The 22,571-nt window shown below is 41.6% G+C and overlaps 2 protein-coding genes across 6 annotated transcripts in view; one reads left to right on the top strand and one right to left on the bottom strand.

The window, feature by feature from the left end:
- Positions 1–22,571, bottom strand: part of TANGO2 (transport and golgi organization 2 homolog) — a 336,367-nt gene that overhangs the window by 3,899 nt on the left and 309,897 nt on the right. For all 5 annotated transcript variants that reach the window (XM_073675716.1, XM_073675738.1, XM_073675729.1 and 2 more), the window contains 2 exons: positions 12,727–12,880; positions 10,896–11,000 (listed from right to left, as the gene is read on the bottom strand). In XM_073675716.1, the coding sequence (XP_073531817.1) occupies positions 10,896–11,000; positions 12,727–12,880 (259 nt within the window). The remainder of the gene's footprint in view (positions 1–10,895; positions 11,001–12,726; positions 12,881–22,571) is intronic.
- LOC141165110 (uncharacterized) lies at positions 244–10,678 on the top strand. The gene is made up of 4 exons (XM_073650754.1): positions 244–455; positions 857–1,182; positions 7,736–7,825; positions 10,523–10,678. The coding sequence occupies exons 1-4, from the start codon at positions 260–262 to the stop codon at positions 10,676–10,678; spliced, it is 768 nt and encodes a 255-aa protein (XP_073506855.1). The 5' UTR covers positions 244–259.

Raw genomic sequence — 22,571 nt, 5'->3', positions numbered from 1 at the left:
GAAGAGTGGTGTTTTTCTAAGGTCCTAGCAGGAGACAGTATTCTGGATAGTAACTTTACTTTCAGTTCAGCTGAAGAGACAAAGAGAACAGACGCAGACATACGAGCTCTGAAGACTCATACAGGTATGAATTGTTATGAAATAGTTTAGCTGTCTGTCAACTGATTCAGCCCACCTACTTTTGAAGGTGGCAGAACAGTTATTATTTCTTTTAGTTTTCATTTCATTTCTATTTTTCAGCAGGGAACTATATAGAATTATGGAATTTGTGAGGAATATGGAGAGAAGACGTTTGATAAAGCCTCAGGATATTCTGGCTACTTTGCAATCCATACCGGAGGATGAATCGGAATCCGAATTGCAGGAACATGTATTTGATTCTGACAGTGATGAAGATTTCATTCCTCAGAACATATCAAGTGAATCTGAAGACTCAGAAGGAACAAATCCAGAAGGTAAGTAGTTATGTGTATTTATTTGTTCTTCCACACACTGAGTTAGGGCCTGTGCACACTAGCAGAATTCTGGCTGAATAGCCATCTGGATATTCTTGCCGCAATACAGGCCGTACCTGCCCGCTCATGCCTGAAGCTCCGCTCCGAACCCCGGGCTGGAGCCGCTGTCAGGGACAGAGCAGCGCTTGCTTACGCGCGAGCACGGCTCCGTCCCAGACAGCGGCTCCAGCCCGGGGTTCGGAGCGGAGCTTCAGGTATGAAACTCCGCTCTGTACCTGAGCGGGCAGGTACGGGCCGGATTGTGGTGAGAATATCCGGTCGGATATTCCGCCGCTAATCCAGCCAGTGTGCACGGACCCTTACAAAACAAAAATTCTAAATATTCATCAACTTTTTTACAGATATTCCAAGCACATCAACTGGGGATCGGGCTCATGCAGTTATGTTGCCTCGTGACCATCCTCCTGGTCGTGGAGAGAAAAAATCAGCAAAACGTCCCAGAAATGAAAGAACAACAGATAACGATGGCGGCGAAGGTAATGCAACAACAAACACCAGAGAAGGCGAATCTGAAGGAATACTAGTTTCAGCGGATGGTATTCAATGGAAACCTGTTGAAATTGGAGAACACTTGCCTGGTAGGCGTGACAGCCAAAATATTCTTCGAGAAGCACCTGGCCCTACAGGATACGCCAGAAGAAATATCATTATCGATAGTCCTTTGAGCGCATGGCGTTTATTTTTTGATTCATATATATTGACACATACAGTACAGACCAAAAGTTTGGACACACCTTTTCATTTAAAGATTTTTCTGTATTTTCATGACTATGAAAATTGTATATTCACACTGAAGGCATCAAAACTATGACTTAACACATGTGGAATTATATACTTAACAAAATTGTGAAACAACTGAAAAAATGTCTTATATTCTAGGTTCTTCAAAGTAGCCACCTTTGGCTTTGATGACTGCTTTGCACACTCTTGGCATTCTCTTGATGAGCTTCAAGAGGTAGTCACCGGAAATGGTTTTCACTTCACAGGTGTGCCCTGTCAGGTTTAATAAGTGGGATTTCTTGCCTTATAAATGGGGTTGGGACCATCAGTTGTGTTGTGCAGAAGTCTGGTGGCTACACAGCTGATAGTCCTACTGAATAGACTGTTAGAATTTGTATTATGGCAAGAAAAAAGCAGCTAAGTAAAGAAAAACGAGTGGCCATCATTACTTTAAGAAATGAAGGTCAGTCAGTGCGAAAAATTGGGAAAACTTTGAAAGTGTCCCCAAGTGCAGTTGCAAAAATCATCAAGCACTACAAAGAAACTGGCTCACATGAGGACCGCCCCAGGAAAGGAAGACCAAGAGTCACCTCTGCTTCTGAGGATAAGTTTATCCGAGTCACCAGCCTCAGAAATCGCAGGTTAACAGCAGCTCAGATTAGAGACCAGGTCAATGCCACACAGTTCTAGCAGCAGACACATCTCTTCAGCAACTGTTAAGAGGAGACTTTGTGCAGCAGGCCTTCATGGTAAAATAGCTGCTAGGAAACCACTGCTAAGGACAGGCAACAAGCAGAAGAGACTCGTTTGGGATAAAGAACACAAGGAATGGACATTACACCAGTGGAAATCTGTGCTTTGGTCTGATGAGTCCAAATTTGAGATCTTTGGTTCCAACCACTGTGTCTTTGTGCGACACAGAAAAGGTTAACAGATGGACTCTACATGCCTGGATCCCACCGTGAAGCATGGAGGAGGAGGTGTGATGGTGTGGCGGTGCTTTGCTGGTGACACTGTTGGGGATTTATTCAAAATTGAAGGCATAGTGAACCAGCATGGCTACCACAGCATCTTGCAGGGGCATGCTATGCCATCCGGTTTGCATTTAGTTGGACCATCATTTATTTTTCAACAGGACAATGACCCCAAACACACCTCCAGGCTGTGTAAGGGCTATTTGACCAAGAAGGAGAGTGATGGGGTGCTACGCCATATGACATGGCCTCCACAGTCACCAGACCTCAACCCAATCAAGATGGTTTGGGGTGAGCTGGACCGCAGAGTGAAGGCAAAAGGGCCAACAAGTGCTAAACATCTCTGGGAACTCCTTCAAGATTGTTGGAAGACCATTTCTGGTGACTATCTCTTGAAGCTCATCAAGAGAATGCCAAGAGTGTGCAAAGCAGTCATCAAAGCAAAATGTGGCTACTTTGAAGAACCTAGAATATAAGACATATTTTCAGTTGTTTCACACTTTTTTGTTAAGTATATAATTCCACTTGTGTTAATTCATAGTTTTGATGCCTTCAGTGTGAATGTACAAGTTTCATAGTCATGGAAATACAGAAAAATCTTTAAATGAGAAGGTGAGTCCAAACTTTTGGTCTGTACTGTATAAAGAACTGTACGCTTGCAGAAGCATGCAGGAACAATAATTTACAGTTTACTCTATCTGATGAGGAGCTAGATGCATTCATTGCGATATTCTATGCTCGTGGAATATCTGGCACGATCCGTCACTCGATTAGCAGTATTTGGTGTAATGACTGGGGAATACCGTTTTGCAAAGCGACAATGTCTAGGGACCGCTTTGTTGAAATTATGAGGTTTCTTAGATTTGATGAGAAATCTACTCGATCGGAGAGACTGCAAACGGACAAGTTTGCTCTATTTTCTACTGTGTGGGACAGGTTTATTGAAAATTGTATTGCGTGTTACAAACCTGGCCCATACATAACGGTGGAAGAGCAACTTTTCCCAAGCAAAACTAGGTGTCCATTCACGCAGTACATGCCTTCCAAACCAGATAAATATGGCCACAAATATTGGCTAGCTGTTGATAAGAGGAGCAAATATCTGGCAAATGGCTTCCCTTATCTAGGCAAAGATGACACACGCCGTGCTGAGGACCGTTTAGCTGACCATGTGGTAATGAAGTTATTGGACCCGTTTTTGAAAAAAGGTCGCAATGTTACAACCGATAATTATTTTACTTCAGTAAAATTAGCTAAACAGCTAAAAAGCAAAGGAACAACCATCGTGGGAACACTGAACAAGATAAGGCGAGAAGTGCCTAAAGAAATAAAATCCATGAAAGAGGAATTGTACAACACTAAAGTGTTTAGAAATGAAGACAATTTTACACTTACAGTATATCAAGGAAAGCCCAACAAAAATGTTGTCATTTTGAGTTCCGTCCATCCAGATGTTGTTGTTGCGTCTGATTCCGCTAAAAAAACTCCAGAAACGGTAAAGTTTTACAATGAAACAAAATATGGAGTAGATGTAGTGGATCAGATGGCACGAAAATATACCACACGAACATGCACAAGGAGATGGCCTGTTCATGCATTTGAAAATGCCTTAGACTTTGCGGGTATAAATGCATGGATAATATTCAAGGAGATTACCCACCAAAAAATGTCACGCAAGGCATTTTTGCAAACGCTTGTGAGAGAGTTGAGTGGTCCTTATGTCACAGATAGGGAAAAGGGTTCCACGTCCCAAGTTTCTACATGCTCAGAAGTGATGGTTCAAACAAAATTTTGCCAGATCAAAGAAAAGTGCAAGAAAAATAGATCTGTCGGAAATTGTAAGACTTGTGGTAAGTCTTTGTGTGGGCAATGTACTGCCATAAATCAAAGGCAATGCCTAAAATGCGAAACACCAAATGTTTAGAAGGTGAATTCTGCGCCATATTTTCATTTTTATGCTCCTCCACCTACATTTTCTCTGCTTTTTGTTCTTCAGTTGCTGTTTATATGTGTGCACTTGAATAAAAAAAAATGTTTGAAAAACGTCTATTATAATTATTGTTATTTTCTGTAGAAAAATAAGAAAAGCAGAAAAAAAACAATCAAAAGCATTACTGTTGGATCTCACAATAATAATACATTACAAAAAATATAATTATTAATAAATAACCACAAATGAAACTCTAAAAATAAACGAAAACAAGCAAGGAGTCAAAATGACTCCTTTCAGTAGTTCTAGGCGGGGTCACGAGTCCAGTAGTCCTAGTGTTAAGAGGAGACTTTGTGCAGCAGGCCTTCATGGTAAAATAGCTGCTAGGAAACCACTGCTAAGGACAGGCAACAAGCAGAAGAGACTTGTTTGGGCTAAAGAACACAAGGAATGGACATTAGACCAGTGGAAATCTGTGCTTTGGTCTGATGAGTCCAAATTTGAGATCTTTGGTTCCAACCACCGTGTCTTTGTGCGACGCAGAAAAGGTGAACGGATGGACTCTACATGCCTGGTTCCCAACGTGAAGAATGGAGGAGGAGGTGTGATGGTGTTGGGTGCTTTGCTGGTGACACTGTTGGGGATTTATTCAAAATTGAAGGCATACTGAACCAGCATGGCTGCCACAGCATCTTGCAGCGGCATGCTATTCCATCCGGCTTGCGTTTAGTTGGACCATCATTTATTTTTCAACAGGACAATAACCCCAAACACACCTCCAGGCTGTGTAAGGGCTATTTGACCAAGAAGGAGAGTGATGGGGTGCTACGCCAGATGACCTGGCCTCCACAGTCACCAGATCTGAACCCAATCGAGATGGTTTGGGGTGAGCTGGACCGCAGAGTGAAGGCAAAAGGGCCAGCAAGTGCTAAGCATCTCTGGGAACTCCTTCAAGATTGTTGGAAGATCATTTCCGGTGACTATCTCTTGAAGCTCATCAAGAGAATGCCAAGAGTGTGCAAAGCAGTCATCAAAGCAAAATGTGGCTACTTTGAAGAACCTAGAATATAAGACATATTTTCAGTTGTTTCACACTTTATTGTTAAGTATATAATTCCACATGTGTTAATTCATAGTTTTGATGCCTTCAGTGAGAATGTACAATTTTCATAGTCATGAAAATACAGAAAAATCTTTAAATGAGAAGGTGTGTCCAAACTTTTGGTCTGTACTGTATACAGTGCTGGCCAAAAGTATTGGCACCCCTGCAATTCTGTCAGATAATACTCAGTTTCTTCCTGAAAATGATTGCAATCACAAATTCTTTGGTATTATTCTCTTCATTTAATTTGCTTGCAAGGAAATAACACAAAAGAGAATGAAGCAAAAATCAAATCATTGATCATTTTACACAAAACTCCAAAAAAGGGCCGGACAAAAGTATTGGCACCCTCAGCCTAATACTTGGTTGAACAACCTTTAGCCAAAATAACTAATCAACCGCTTCCGGTAACCATCAATGAGTTTCTTAAAATGCTCTGCTGGAATTGTAGACCATTCTTCTTTGGCAAACTGCTCCAGGTCCCTGATATTTGAAGGGTGCCTTCTCCAAACTGCCATTTTGAGATCTCTCCACAGGTGTTCTATGGGATTTAGGTCTGGACTCATTGCTGGCCACCTTAGAAGTCTCCAGTGCGTTCTCTAAAACCATTTTATAGTGCTTTTGGAAGTGTGTTTTGGGTCATTGTCCTACTCGAAGACCCATGACCTCTGAGGGAGACCCAGCTTTCTCACACTGGGCCCTACATTATGCTGTAAAATTTGTTGGTAGTCTTCAGACTTCATTATGCCATGCACACGGTCAAGCAGTCCAGTGCCAGAGGCAGCAAAGCAACCCCAAAACATCAGGGAACCTCCGCCATGTTTGACTGTAGGGACCGTGTTCTTTTCTTTGAATGCCTCTTTTTTTTTCCTGTACACTCTATGTTGATGCTTTTTCCCAAAAAGCTCTACTTTTGTCTCATCTGACCAGAGAACATTCTTCCAAAACGTTTTAAGCTTTCTCAGGTAAGTTTTGGCAAACTCCAGCCTGGCTTTTTTATGTCTTTGGGTAAGAAGTGGGGTCTTCCTGGGTATCCTACCATACAGTCCCTTTTCATTCAGACGCCGACGGATAGTACGGGTTGACATTGTTGTACCCTCGGACTGCAGGGCAGCTTGAACTTGTTTGGATGTTAGTCGAGGTTCTTTATCCACCATCCGCACAATCTTGCGTTGAAATCTCTCGTCAATTTTTCTTTTCCGTCCACATCTAGGGAGGTTAGCCACAGTGCCATGGGCTTTAAACTTCTTGATGACACTGCGCACGGAAGACACAGGAACATTCAGGTCTTTGGAGATGGACTTGTAGCCTTGAGATTGCTCATGCTTTCTCACAATTTGGTTTCTCAAGTCCTCAGACAGTTCTTTGGTCTTCTTTCTTTTCTCCATGCTCAATGTGGTGCACACAAGGACACAGGACAGAGGTTGAGTCAATTTTAATCCATGTTAACTGGCTGCAAGTGTGATTTAGTTATTGACAACACCTGTTAGGTGCCACAGGTAAGTTAAAGGTGCTGTTAATTAAATGAATTAGAGAAGCATCACATGATTTTTCAAAGGGTGCCAATACTTTTGTCCACCCCCATTTTTAGGTTTGGTGTGGAATTATATCCAATTTGGCTTTAGGACAATTCTTTTTGTGTTTTTTTCATTGAAGACAAATTAAATGAAGAGAATAATACCAAATAATTTGTGATTGCAATCATTTTCAGGAAGAGACTGAGTATTATCTGACAGAATTGCAAGGGTGCCAATACTTTTGGCCAGCACTGTATATATATATCAAATCTTAGAAGTTTGGTATTGCTATAATTGTACTGACCTGGAGAACCATATTGTCAGCTCATTTTTACAGCGGTAAAAACAAATCTCAAAAAACAATGGGAGAATTAAATGTTGTTGCATCTACAATTTGTTTTCCCTTTTTTTTAGCACATTATGTGGCAAAATAAATGGTTTCATTTGAAACTAAAACTCATCCTGCAAAAAACAAGTCAACAGAAAAATAAAAAAATTTATGGATTTGGGAAGAAAATATAACAAGAAGAAAAATTGAATAAATGAAAAAATCCTTAGGGGGCAAGCTTTAGTAACCCTTCTCAGTATCCTCCTGTCGATATCTACTGCTTCCATGTCATGTCCTTGCTGACAGAAACATCACTACAATCCCCACATCATACCCAGATGAAGCCCTATGTGTACTGGTGCTTCTTTTAATTTCCTTCATAGATTACAGTCAAAAACATCACTATTGGAGGAAACACACAGCCATGTCATGTCACAGGTACGAAGCCTCAAATATGTCAAAGACGTGACTGAGGAGAGGTGAAAAGCCAGTAAGTAAAGTTTATTGACTTTTCTATATTATTTTTATCACCAAAAAGTTATAGTATGTTATGAGAATATCAAACAACCTTTTAAAACAGGCTGAAAGGGTTACACTATAGAAATTCAAGAAACAGAGCTTGGGGACTATATACATTGCTTGGTATCAGGACATTTGGGAGAATTATTGTGACCAGAAGAGCAGCTCGCAGACTGCGGGATCTCATTACATTGCTAACATTGCAGTGCCATTTGACAAGGTAAGGTTGTGTTAGGCATTACTTTTTTGACTCTATTCAATGTGTACTCCTCTATGGAGACAGTAGAATGTAATCCCTCGTGGACAGGGTCCCCCCCTTCTATTGTATCTGTCCATCACTTAGTTTGTATGGTTTACTAATACTTTTTGTACCTTGCTAGATTTTGTTAACTGATTGCTAGGTGAAGTAGACCCTGTTTTCACATTAACATATCCCTGGAATTAAGGGTGCTATGAAATAAAAAATAACAATATGGACAAACCTTTTGCAATATATGGTTCCCTCCATGGGGCCCATTACAGGGACAGGTGGCAATTTCCCCATGATAGGTATAGCCTAATTACCCCCCTTCTGCTTCCTTGTACACACTCCACTGCATCTGTTAATGCTTTGCTGATCTTGGTTATGCTTGCTATTCCTATGCTTTAATTTAAAGATTCTGAACCTATTACAAGCTAATAATATGATTGGTATAATTATTATTCCAACAAAATAGTATCTGTAATATATTGGTAAATGATTGTACATTTGTCATTGCAAAATATTTGATCACTACAGGATCACAATACCAATTTTTCACATCATCTGACCCTTTATCATACAGTTATATGAAAAAGTTTGGGCACCCCTATTAATCTTAAGCTTAATGTTTTATAAAAATTGGTGTTTTTGCAACAGCTATTTCAGTTTGATATATGTAATCACTGTTGGACACAGTAATGTTTCTGCCTTGAAATGAGGTTTATTGTACTAAAAGAAAATGTGCAATCTGCATTCAAACAAAATTTGACAGGTGCATAAGTATGGGCACCCTTATCATTTTCTTGTTTTAAATACTCCTACCTACTTTTTGCTGACTTACTAAAGCACTTTTTTTGGTTTTGTAACCTCATTGAGCTTTGAACTTCATAGCCAGGTGTATGCAATCATGAGAAAAGCTACTTAAAGTGGCCACTTGCAAGTTGTTCTCCTGTTTAAATCTTCTCTGAAGAGTGGCATCATGAGCTCCTCAAAACAACTGTCAAATGATCTGAAAACAAAGATTATTCAACATATTTGTTCAGGGGAAGGATACAAAAAGCTGTGTCAGAGATTTAACCTGTCAGTTTCCACTGTGCGGAACATAGTAAGGAAATGGAAGAACACAGGGACAGTTCTTGTTAAGGCCAGAAGTGGCAGGCCAAGAAAAACATCAGAAAGGCAGAGAAGAAGAATGGTGAGATCAGTCAAGGACAATCCTCAGACCACCTCCAGAGAGCTGCAGCATCAACTTGCTGCAGATGGTGTCACTGTGCATCGGTCAACTATACAACGCACTTTGCACAAGGAGAAGCTGTAAGGGAGAGTGATGCGAAAGAAGCTGTTTCTGCAAGCACGCCACAAACGGAGTCGGCTGAGGTATGCAAAAGCACATTTGGAGAAGCCAGTTTCTTTTTGGAAGAAGGTCCTGTGGACTGATGAAACCAAGATTGAATTGTTTGGTCATACAAAAAGGCGTTATGCATGGCGGCAAAAAAACACAGCATTCCAAGAAAAACACTTGCTACCCACAGTAAAATTTGGTGGAGGTTCCATCATGCTTTGGGGCTGTGTGGCCAATGCCGGCACCGGGAATCTTGTTAAAGTTGAGGGACGCATGGATTCCACTCAGTAGCAGCAGATTCTTGACAATAATGTTCAAGAATCAGTGACAAAGTTGAAGTTACGCAGGGGATGGATCTTTCAGCAAGACAATGATCCAAAACACCGCTCCAAATCTACTCAGGCATTCATGCAGAGGAACAATTACAATGTTCTGGAATGGCCATCCCAGTCCCCAGACCTGAATATCATTGAACATCTGTGGGATAATTTGAAGAGGGCTGTCCATGCTCGGCGACCATCAAACTTAACTGAACTGGAATTGTTTTGTAAAGAGGAATGGTCAAAAATACCTTCATCCAGGATCCAGGAAATCATTAAAAGCTACAGGAAGCGACTAGAGGCTGTTATTTTTGCAAAAGGAGGATCTACTAAATATTAATGTCACTTTTCTGGTGAGGTGCCCATACTTATGCACCTGTCAAATTTTGTTTGAATGCAGATTGCACATTTTCTTTTAGTACAATAAACCTCATTTCAAGGCAGAAACATTACTGTTTCCAACAGTTATTACATATATCAAACTGAAATAGCTGTTGCAAAAACACCAATTTTTATAAAACATTAAGCTTAAGATTAATAGGGGTGCCCAAACTTTTTCATAGAACTGTATATATAGGGATATGTAAATGCATTACTTATTAGGGGTTGTATATTATGCATATTTTTATAATCTTTTCCAAAACCTATCCAGAGGGTATTATGATAGTTCTCACTACAAGACTATACCCACCTCCAAAAAGGTCATATGTATATATATATATATATATATATATTTAGTAGCAAGTTTGAATCCTTGTGGACTCCTTGGTTAGATTAGAATGACCTAGTCTGGCTCAACTTCAACTGATCTGAAATGGTGTTCTTCTAAATGTAGCTGGTAGTTCTTAAAAAGTACAAAGGATATGATTTTTTTAAATCTTTTTTTAATTTAGCAGACCTATGTGCATTGTGAGTGCGTATTCATATTTGTCCCTATGATGAGGACCTACCTAGTCCATCGGCCACATCAGTAGTCTGTGGCTGCTGGACGAGATCTGCAGTTATGTTGTTTAGCCGGCCTGGCGCAAAGTCATCTTTGTGGCTTGTGACATCGCGCAAAAACTGGTTAATCAAAAGAAGAGCCGTGGTTGCTGGGAAGTGGCACTCGGGGCTCACATCCATCGAAAACAGATTACGGACGGGGTCGATGGAGAGGGTCCTGAAAATTGATTGGTACCAACTCTTGTACAAATCTAAATATAGGATCTATGTCTGAATAGTATTTTGTGGAACTGTGGGTGGGAAGGTTTAGCATTAAAAGTGGTAAAAATCAATAAACATCCAAATATAATACATTCAATGTAACTGCCTATTTCTGGAAAATTATGGGAATATAGAATTAGTGACTAAGGGTTAATTTTCAGCTCTGGCAATACACTAAACATACCTTGTTCCATAGCCTGGGCAACGAACACAGACTGCTGAATAGCTGTTTAGGATCGGCCTAACAAAGTCCTTTCCCTGCTCTTCTATAGCTGGGTCTGGCAGCTGCCTGGAAGACAGAGTTCATATTCTTGAGAAATTAATGTAAAATGAAAAATACTGTCTTATTGCAGTACTGACATTAATGTTACACACATTACACCCAGAGAATCTGACACCAACATTATTACATGAAACCAAAATGAAATGTTCATTTCTTCTTACTAAACAGCACTAGAGGGAGCTCAGAGTACACAAGGAGGGCACAAAACTATTTGACTGTCTGCACCGGGCCAGGGAAGGAATATACAAGGCATATGTACAAAGAACAGAATGTTAAAATGTTTATTGTGAGGCAATCAGACCGAAAAAGAAATGGCCGGTATGGGTGTTACTGGGATTTTATATATTATCCATGATGATGGTCATTACGGACATCATATTTGTAATGGTCCAAGAACCCCAAGATTCTGAAAGCAACTTTATTTCCTGTTTTTCCTTATTCTAGTTGGCATGTGATTTGTCTTGCATGTATCCATCTAAAATATCTGTAATTTCCAAAGAAATTATTATTTCTAACTGCACAAAGCTCATGTAATAATCCTCTTATTAAAGGTGCAGAATGTACACAGTGTAGAGTCCTCAAACATCACAGCTCCATGCATTGTGTGGTTTCTGTTCTTGGGTACTGTAGTTCAGATCTCATTCACTTCAATAGAAGCTAAACTGCAGTACCTCAGAGTATCCATTATACAGTAACTATGGGAGCTGGAAACAGCTGATTGGTGGGGATGATGGCTGTCAGACTCCCACCAAGGTGATATTAATGACCCGTCCTAAGGGTGCAGACAGACGGCCATATAAATCAGACCGAGATTGGAAAGCACGGACTGGCCAGCATCTCTCCTGACCTGAGCTGCATAGAAATCCATGAAGATCTCACGCTCAGGTCAGGAGAGCTGCCGGCCAGTCAGTAAACCCAATCTCTGTCTGATTTATGTGGCCATCTGACTGCGCCTTAAGTATAGATCATCAATATCAAAGTCCTGGAAAACCTCTATTGCCTGTTAGGCTCAGTTCATACCACGTTTTTACATCTTGCTCAAAAGATACTATTTTGTGTCAAATTAAACTCGGCACTGGATAAGCCCTGTGTGTTTAAGGCACCTTTCCAAATTCACAACAAAATTCGTGGTATGAAGCTAATGGCAAAGGAAAAAGAAAACAAAACAACATATGACTGGATGGGATTCATGAGACAGAAAGACGGGTTATAGAGTAAGTATAATTTATGTCATATTGCATGATTATTGAATAAGCAAAAAATTACATAAAGGGTATGCTAGGTAAATACATCCCATTTCATCAGGAAAAATTAGCACAACTACTGTGTCCTGCTGATACATAAAATGTGACCTATAGATTTTTAGACTATAGTAAGCCTGGGAATTTAATGGCTGCACTTTGTAAATACAATTTTGTCAAATACAGTTCCTTTCAATAGTAATTTTTTGGCTGTTTTTTCCCTGAGCAAAATGCAGCGTAAAATGTGTTGCTTGGCTGCAGCATGGATGCAACATCAAAGAAAACTTTGCCATGTCAGTACAGCTTTGTAGGGAAACTATAAGCTATGGAGAAAAAAACCTGAACACAGAAGCAATCGCTGCGGACTGCATTTCTGCTTAGTTTGATCTAGTAACCCTGCTACTTTTAGAAAAATTGGCCTTCTTGAGACCAAGGATAAGAATTGCTGCTGTGGCACTTTCATACGAAAATGTAGGTCGTTTTGTTCTTACGGTTCTTCATTATTCATCACTTTAATGAGCTTCTGTACTAGGTCCTCTCTGGCAATGTCCTGGCTCTTTTTGATGATATCAGCAAAAAGATTCTTCCCATGTTGGAGTTTCTTCCAAGGGGTATCTAGCAGACTGCAGCTCAAGCCATATAGTCCTGTGGGAGATATTAAAAATAACATAAAAGTGAAATACCATACCTACGAATAGATATCCACAGTGAAGCTTCAGTCCCTTATCCTTATGCAACTATTGTCTCAGTGACACATTCTACAATGCAGAATATACATGTATTCATCATGTGTAATTTTAATATAACCGATTGACAATGTACATAATGGAAATTATTAATTGTACAGTAAATTTCACTTACACAGTTTGTAGCACAAGAGCAAAACAGAGTACAAAGAAAGTGGCACTGCACATTACACACTATACTCATATACACAATACACCACATAGACATCCTAAATAAAACCCCATATGTTTAAAAAAGGTTAGTGTGATGTCATACTGATTTAATGTGGAGGATTACCGGTGGAGCATTGAGGATCTAATCACTGGACAATTGTCTTCAAATGGTCTTTCCGCTACAATGATATTGATAAGTTATACCCGGGATAAGACATCAATATTAGATCAATGAGGGTTCGGCATCCAGTCATCCCACAGATCAGCTGTCACCAGTTTACAGATGGGAATATAATTACTTTGTGAATTGATTTAGGCTGCCAGGAGTATTGCAGATCAGCTCATTTTCAACTAATGAAATCTGCAGTACTGGGGAGAGACCACTAAACAGTGCATCAGAGCGGTCCCCGCAATCTCAATCTGCGCATGCGCCGCCTCCGATGGCCATTTTCTCAGAGCCCACTGCAGGGAAATTAATGGGAAGGGGACTGCGCTCACCACCGACATTTTATGAAAGCCCAGGGCCCGCAGTCTCGTACCGCCGGGACACCCCATCCTCCCAGCACGGGGCCCGCAGCATTGCCTTACTCCTGCCACCGCCAGCCTCCTGCAGCAGCGACCCTGCCTCCCGTGACCCCTCTCTACTGTAGCCAGTAAGCTACGTTCGGATTATAAAATGCACCCCAATTTTCCTCTCAAATTTGAGGGAAGAAAAAGTGCGTCTTATAATCCAAAAAATAAGGTGTATATGAATGTTTGATACTGCCGTAATTGTACTGACCTCCAGAATCGTGGACATTTTTAAAAGTATAATGAACACTGTAAATAATAATACCTATCCTGGTATGCATGGCACCCCTTATCCCTATCCTGGTATGCATGGCACCCCTCATCCCTGTCCTGGTATGCATGGCACCCCTCATCCCTGTCCTGGTATGCATGGCACCCCTAATCCCTGTCCTGGTATGCATGGCATCCCTAATTTCTATCCTGGTATGCATGGCACCCCTCATCCTTATCCTAATATGCATGGTCCTCCTAATCCCCATCATGCTACACATATAAAAAAATAAACACTCCTACTCACCTTTCTTCTCTCCTCCAGCGCAGCGTCCGGTCTGCCCGCACTGATCTCTCCATGTGAGCCGCGCATGACGTCACTGCCGTGCGCGGCTCACAAGGAGAGATCAGCTGCCGGAAGTCACTGCTCCCCACGCCGGGACTGTGTGCGCGGGGAGCAGTGACTTTATGCTCCTTCATAGCCGGCACACTGCGTAGGCCCGCTGCGGCTACTGCTGACTATCTCGTGTGCCCGCTTATTAAAGGGCTTGAATATTCACCCCCTCCCCACGCCCATGGGCGTGGAGAGAGGTTGAATATTCATGCCCTTTAACAGCGAGAACAGGCGATTCCGGCAGCAGCAGGAGCCGCAGCGCGGCTACACTGTTTGCTACCATTAAGGAGCATGAATATTCAGTGCTCCCCATGCCCCATGGGCGTGGGGAGCAGTGAATATTCATTTTCTTTAGCAGCGGGGACAGTGTAGGTTGCAGCGGGCGGCTGCTGCCTCCTGTGCCCCGCTCCTCCACCGCTACCACCCCCCCCCCCCACATATATATACCCCCAACATTCAGACTATAAGACGCACCCCACACTTTCCTCCAAAATTTTGGAGGAAAAAAGTGCGTCTTATAGTCCTAAAAATACGGTAAGTGTTATATGTAAAATAATATACAAACCTTTTTTTAAGAAACATGTCAATCTGATTAACATCCCATTATCTTGAAAGCTAAAATGTATCACTTCAACATAAAAGTACACATCTGTTCTTTTAGTATTAAAAAATAAATAAATAAAAAAAAGTATTAAAAAAACCAAAACAAATGCAAATACAGCACCATTCCCTGGTTCTCCATTTTAGCATCCTCGCTGTGGGATACTACTGTATCAGGGTTCAATCCCACCTCACCACAGTCTTTTGCAAATTCTTCCATACTTCTTGTGGGAGTTGTGTTTATAGGTACTCACACTTTTAATTGATCAAATCTTACTACGCTTAGATAGCGCCACGTTTTTTCTCCTATAGGAAATCTATTTCTGATGACTATATTGATGAAAAAATAAAAAAGTTATGGCTCTTGGAAGGGGAGAGAAAGAAAAAGGGCAAAAACGGAAAATCGCTCAACTGGGATGACAAGACTATCTGACCCTGAGAGTGATAAGAGATCAAGGAACTGGGTAAGTCAATGTTTATTTACCACCCCCCACATGGAGGACGTCAGTCTTGAATTTACTCATATTCTATGAAACTTTAGTTTTAGGCTGGTGTCACACTACCGTACAACACGGCCGAGCGCTATGGGATAAAACATCGCATAGCACTCGGTCCAGTGTTAATCTATGGGGCAGCTCAGATCAGCGATTATTTTCTCATGCCGATTCGGCATGAGAGAACAATAGCACCATGCTGCGATTGGCAGCGAGACTCGGCTCACTCGCATCCATACAAGTCTACAGGTGAATGTGAAACATCAGACGTCATCCCAGTGCAGTCCGACATACGCCGAGTCAGGCCATTGAGGAGATGCAGAAATAACTTTCTCCGTCTCCTCCACCCCTGTGCTGAGATTCTCTCATGCGAGAAGATTGCGGCACAGTAGTATGACACTCAGCTCACGCTCGCAGCAGAGGGTCATTAGCATATCGCAACCGATGCGCTCACATGAGAAGCTATATGCTATTCACCACAACCCTTTCTATATTTTCTCAAACATTCCAAATACAGTCCATACTTAAATATTTACCAATTTGCTATAAGCCAGCTCCCATATTTATGCATGTCTGTAGTAAAGGAAATTAGGATGGATTGTATGATCCATCGAGGAAGGGAAAGAAGACTGCTTAGGTACACTACACATGTATTGTTATGTCCGTACTATAAGTGGAAGTAAAAGGAATCAATCATAAAATATAGCACCGATAAGTATGCTTTATGGACTACTGGAAAGTTTTCTGCATTCTTCTTCTGTGAAAAAATAGATTTGTAATGAACTAAAATTAGAAAATCAAACATTTTATTTGCCCAGTACTCACCTGAGCTTGTATTTCTGCATTACAATTTCCATCACCATCATGAGTACAATAAATGCTATCAGACATTCTCCTGCGTCATGTTACAGTAGTCTGAACTCAAGCCTGTCACCTTGAATAGAACAGGACTAGTCGCATACACAATGCACTTGACTGTCTTTGGAGAACCACAGTTAACCATTAAATGTCAGTCAGTGCTTTCAAGTGTAACAGGGAGAGGAATGACAATATGTAATGGATCAGCATGGGATATATTTCAGCAGGCAAGTAAAAAAAGACTGATTTGGGAGTAAATTGCAACAACAGGGGACATCTGTGATGGAATGTGAAGCAATCACAAGAAAATCCATATTGGTTTTGAGCCTTCTTTTCCTTATCTATTGGAGTCAGATAACATTTTGCACTTAAATTGAATGTGTTTTCAATGGCTCCCCAGCTAATCTTGCATCATTAGGCATGCTATGGAGATACAGCGTATAAAGGGAGGTAGACTAGGTGGTAACAAAGGATTTGTCAGGTCACAGTCTACATTAACCGTACCCCCAAGCAACAAATAACCATAATCTTAATTTAAAGAAGCACTCCCATGAATATTTTTTTTTAAATCTGTTTATATTTGTATGTAATTTAGTGTGTATGGGTCAATATACTTATCCACCTTCTCCGGGATGGCTGAGCCGTTCTGCTCCTCTTCTCGGTGATGTCACTGCTCTGCAGACTCTCCGAGTCACTCTATGCTCTATGTGTGAGCCGGAAGTCTCTTTTACAACGTAAGCCTATGAGCCCTGTTCTGAAGCCCCATAGACTTACACTGTAAAAGCCACTTGCAGGTCACACAGAGCGCAGAGTGACCAGAGAGACTGCAGAGTGGTGTTGCCAGATCCCGTGAAGACAGTGGTAGGTGAGTATATTAATACACATACACACACACTACATTACATACACATATACACAGATTTATTTAAAAAAAATTTAATTGGCGTGCTTCTATAATGGCATCTGAATATTGTTGGCTTAGGGTAGAGCTACACAGCGATAGTGACATGTGTCACGTGACAATGAGATTGTAGTATTGCATTATGACATTGCATCTAATAATTTCCCATGGTGTTACATTGCGTCATGGAAGCTACTGCGACTGTAACACAGAGTTGCAAATGTTTCGAATGTGTAGGATTTTCTGTTATTAGTAGCAAGTCGCATGCGACTCAGCTGCCATAGACTTTAATGCAAGTTGTATGCTACTCAGCTGCCATAGACTTTAATGCAAGCTATATGTGACTTAGCTGCCATAGACTTCAATGCAAATTGTATGCGACTTACCTGCCATAGACTTTAATGCAAGTTGTATGCGTCTCAGCTGCCATAGACTTTAATGCAAATTGTATGCGACTCAGCTGCCATAGACTTTAATGCAAGTTGTATGCGGCTCAACTGCCATAGACTTTAATGCAAGTTGTATGTTACTGCAACTTGGCTATGTTTTAGAGCAAAATCGCAGTTCTAAAATAGTCACTTGACAGCAAGTTGCAGACAAGTTACACAGATATCCTGTCCTTGGTTGCATGACTTGTCTGAGAACTGCTGTCACACAACACATGTAGCTCCAGGCTAAAAGGGTTGTATTTGCTTAGAAAAAAGTTTTTTTATTTTCTGTCCAGAAACACTACCACTTTTGTTTATGAGTAGTGTCTGCTATTGCAACTCAGCCCCATTGACTTGATTGGAGCGGTGATGAAATACCATAAACACCTCATGGTTTTCTGACTTGAAAAAATATATACACTGCTCAAAAAAATAAAGGGAACACTTAAACAACAGAATATAACTCCAAGTAAAACAAACTTCTGTGAAATCAAACTGTCCACTTAGGAAGCAACACTGATTGACAATCAATTTCACATGCTGTTGTGCAAATGGAATAGACAATAGATGGAAATTATTGGCAATTATCAAGACACACTCAATAAAGGAGTGGTTGTGCAGGTGGGGACCACAGACCACATCTTAGTACCAATGCTTTCTGGCTGATGTTTTGGTCACTTTTGAATGTTGGTTGTGCTTTCACACTCGTAGTAGCATGAGACGGACTCTACAACCCACAGAAGTTGCTCACGTAGTGCAGCTCATCCAGGATGGCACATCAATGCGAGCTGTGGCAAGAAGGTTTGCTGTGTCTGTCAGCGTAATGTCCAGAGACTGCAGGTGCTACCAGGAGACAGGCCAGTACACCAGGAGACGTGGAGGGGACCGTAGGAGGGCAACAACCCAGCAGCAGGACCGCTACCTCCGCCTTTGTGCAAGGAGGAACAGGAGGAGCACTGCCATAGCCCTGCAAAATGACCTCCAGCAGGCCACAAATGTGCATGTGTCTGCACAAACGGTTAGAAACCAACTCCATGAGGGCCCAACGTCCACAGCTGGGGGTTGTGCTCACAGCCCAACACCGTGCAGGACTCTTGGCATTTGCCACAGAACACCAGGATTGGCAAAGTCGCCACTGGCGCTCTGTGCTCTTCACAGATGAAAGCAGGTTCACACTGAGCACATGTGACAGACGTGACAGAGTGTGGAGACGCCGTGGAGAGCGATCTGCTGCCTGCAACATCCTTCAGCATGACCGGTTTGGCAGTGGGTCAGTAATGGTGTGGGGTGGCATTTCTTTGGAGGGTTGCACAGCCCTCCATGTGCTCGCCAGAGGTAGCCTGACTGCCATTAGGTACCGAGATGAGATCCTCAGACCCCTTGTGAGACCATATGCTGGTGCGGTTGGCCCTGGGTTCCTCCTAATGCAGGACAATGCCAGAGCTCATGTGGCTGGAGTGTGTCAGCAGTTCCTGCAAGATGAAGGCATTGAAGCTATGGACTGGCCTGCCCGTTCCCGAGACCTGAATCCGATTGAGCACATCTGGGACATCATGTCTCGCTCCATCCACCAACGTCATGTTGCACCACAGACTGTCCAGGAGTTGGCGGATACTTTAGTCCAGGTCTGGGAGGAGATCCCACAGAAGACCATCCGCAACCTCATCAGGAGCATGCCCAGACATTGTAGGGAGGTCATACAGGCATGTGGAGGCCACACACAATACTGAGCCTCATTTTGACTTGTTTTAAGGACATTACATCAAAGTTGGATCAGCCTGTAGTGTGTTTTTCCACTTTAATTTTGGGGGTGACTACAAATCCAGGCCTCCATTGGTTAATAAATTTGATTTCCATTAATGATTTTTGTGTGATTTTGTTGTCAGCACATTCAACTTTGTACAGAACAAAGTATTCAATGAGAATATTTCATTCATTCAGATCCTAGGATGTGTTATTTGAGTGTTCCCTTTATTTTTTTGAGCAGAGCATAATTTGTTTTTCAATGTTGTACAATACCTTCAAGGCTACGTTCACGTGTCCAGTAATGATCTGTTAGAACAGATCCAGCAGCAGTCCGTTGGCAAAAAAGTTGTGCAGACACAACTTTTTTAGACCGTTTTAAAAAATTGATCTCTGCTGGATCCGTTTTTTTTTTTTTTTTAACATTGAAGGCTATGGAAATGGATCCATTAGCCATCCGTTTTTCTTTCATTTATAAAGGATCCGTTTTTTGCTTACTGGCTCCGTTACAAATGGAAGAAAATGGATGGCTAATTAACGGATCTGTTTTCCATCGACTTCAATGTTCAAGAAACGGATCCAGCAGAGATCAGTTTCTTTAAAAACGGTCTAAAAAGTTGTATCTGCAAAACTTTTTTGCCAACGGATTGCTGCTGGATCTGTTCTAACTGATCACTACTGGACATGTGAACATAGCCTAACACTAAAACTAAACAACATGTGCATATCCGTATGCTCAAATGACTGCCTAAGACTAAAACTAAAGAACAATCTAGGCATATCTGTATGCTCAAATGACTGCTATACACTCTCATAACAGGCAGGGTAGCAAGCCTTTGCCTCTTTACATCACTTGGTAGCTGAAGCCTATTTTTTGAGGCATTCAAAAGCCATGAGTTTAGAGTGGAAACCGCTTCAGTAAACTTTTTGGGAGCTTTCATTAGATGTGGAAAATCCTCAGGCAAAAAACTCAAGCGTATACCTGTGCATCTCTTCCTATGGTGAGAATTATTTTTTAGAAACAAATACATTTATTTAAAAAAACATCTGATAAGCTAAAAATCCAGAAGAAACGAATGTCCCAATATTCACTATTAAGGATGCTTATCTGAATGGGAAGATCATCTTTGATAAACGAGTTTTACAAACACAAAGACCTTAACATTTGCAGTTATCGAAGTTTACTAATGACAACTCCCTAGCAGCAAAGGGTATAAGCCATTATATAAGAGTTTAATGAAGATAACTGGGAGATCATTACAGTCTAATGAGGGCACCAATTAAAGAATGCCACAAAGTTAAATAGGTCAGCAGATAACTGCATAGTTATGTCCACATAAATGGCTATTTCAGAAAGCCTATTCTTTCTTAAACCATAAAATACAATACGCAGCAGAGTTTGTATCACACTAAACTTACTATTTATCAACCAGAATCATAGGAATAGACCTGCTGAAAGTAGTAAACGCTCATTTGCAATAGTTATGTAACTAAGGCATTACTGGGAACTTTAACATGGAACACTACTTATTGTGTTGTATGAGAAACATTAGATGTCATGTGGGTACAAGGTATATTTTAATTTGCATATAAATTAGTCCTCCTTGTAAAATAAAAATAACATAAAATTTCCTCCAGCACCAGTGTTATTCCAAGTATGTCGTGCCGGATCTGCTAGGGTTTGCGCGGCATTGTTACTGTTATGTTCTGCTACCAAAGCTAAGGAAAGAGAGGAGATCTGTCCCTACTATAGGACTCAGCTGAATCCCTACGATGTAACAGGGAACCTGATCCTGCGATCAGACCTGCTAAAGTCCTAATCTAGTCTGTACGGAGACCTATAGATGTGGGGAGGGAATCCCTACAAGTACTAAGGACTGGGAGGAATATGGGACACCTCCTAACAGAAATAGTAGCAGACAGACGAACAAACAAAATAGATAGAACATAGAGGTCCGTAGACCAAGCAAACTAACAGAGTTAGATACAGAGCACAGGCTAGCTAGAAAGTAGATATACAATGAAGTCCAGCAAAGCCAGAAGGGCGGAGCAGGACTAAATAGGCCAACAAGGTCATGTGACCAGCAAAGGAAAAAAAACCTAACAGCAAGGTTCTAACAGTACCCCCCCTTCTAAGAGGATCCTCCGGATCCCCTAGGACCAGGCTTATCAGGAAATCTCCTGTGAAACGCTCTGATAAGTCTGGACGCGGAAACATCATCTGACCTCACCCAAGAGTTATCCTCGGGTCCGAAACCTTTCCAGGCCACAAGATACTGCAAACTACCTCTATACCGTCTAGAGTCAAGGATGCGAGAAATTTCATATTCCCCGTCCTCCACCACCGGAGGAACAGAGGCAGAGGCGTCACCATCCGACACAACAGCTTTTTTTAACAGAGAGACATGAAAGACCGGATTAATTCTCCAGGAGGTAGGAACCTCCAACCTAACAGCAGATTGGTTGACAACCTGAAGCACCTTAAAGGGCCCTACAAACTTGGGACCCAATTTCTTAGAAGGAATCCTCAACCGCAGATTCCTAGAGGACAACCAAACCATGTCACCAACAGCGAACAAAACCTCCTGTCGTTTCCTATCAAAGTAGTCTTTAGATTTTCTGTTGGCCTCCTGAAGATTACCACGCACATCCGTCCAAACTCTTTCCAAATCACCGGAAAAATTCTCCTCCTCAGGCACGGCAGATCCCAACTTGGAGAACGACCCAAACGACGGATGTCTCCCAGAACAACAAAAAAAAGGCGAACAACCAGCAGAAGAAGATGTATGATTGTTCAGAGCAAATTCGGCAAGTGGCAGAAACTCAGACCACCCCTCTTGATTGTCTGCCACAAAACAACGCAAGAACTGCTCAACATCCTGGTTTTTCCTTTCTGTCTGGCCATTAGATTCAGGATGATATCCGGACGAAAACGACAAATGAATTCCCAACCTGTCACAAAAGGCACGCCAAAAACGAGCCACGAACTGAGGACCCCTATCAGAAACAATGTCAGTAGGAACGCCATGAAGTCTGACAATTTCCTTGACAAAGGCCTTAGCGAGAGTTTTAGCGCAGGGCAGTTTGACGAAGGGAACCAAGTGACACATCTTGCTAAAACGGTCCACGACCACCCAGATGACAGTAAAACCCTCAGAGGGGGGAAGGTCAGTTATAAAGTCCATAGCCAAATGTGTCCAAGGAGCACTGGGGACCTCCAAAGGACAAAGCAACCCCGC

This window comes from Phyllobates terribilis, unplaced genomic scaffold (assembly GCF_046119375.1).
Source record: "Phyllobates terribilis strain yellow unplaced genomic scaffold, ASM4611937v1 Scaffold_1__5_contigs__length_1240528914, whole genome shotgun sequence".
In the NCBI taxonomy this organism is placed as follows: Eukaryota; Metazoa; Chordata; class Amphibia; order Anura; family Dendrobatidae; genus Phyllobates; species Phyllobates terribilis.
Note: the sequence above shows the minus strand (reverse complement) of the source record. Positions and strands in the feature narration are given on the sequence as shown.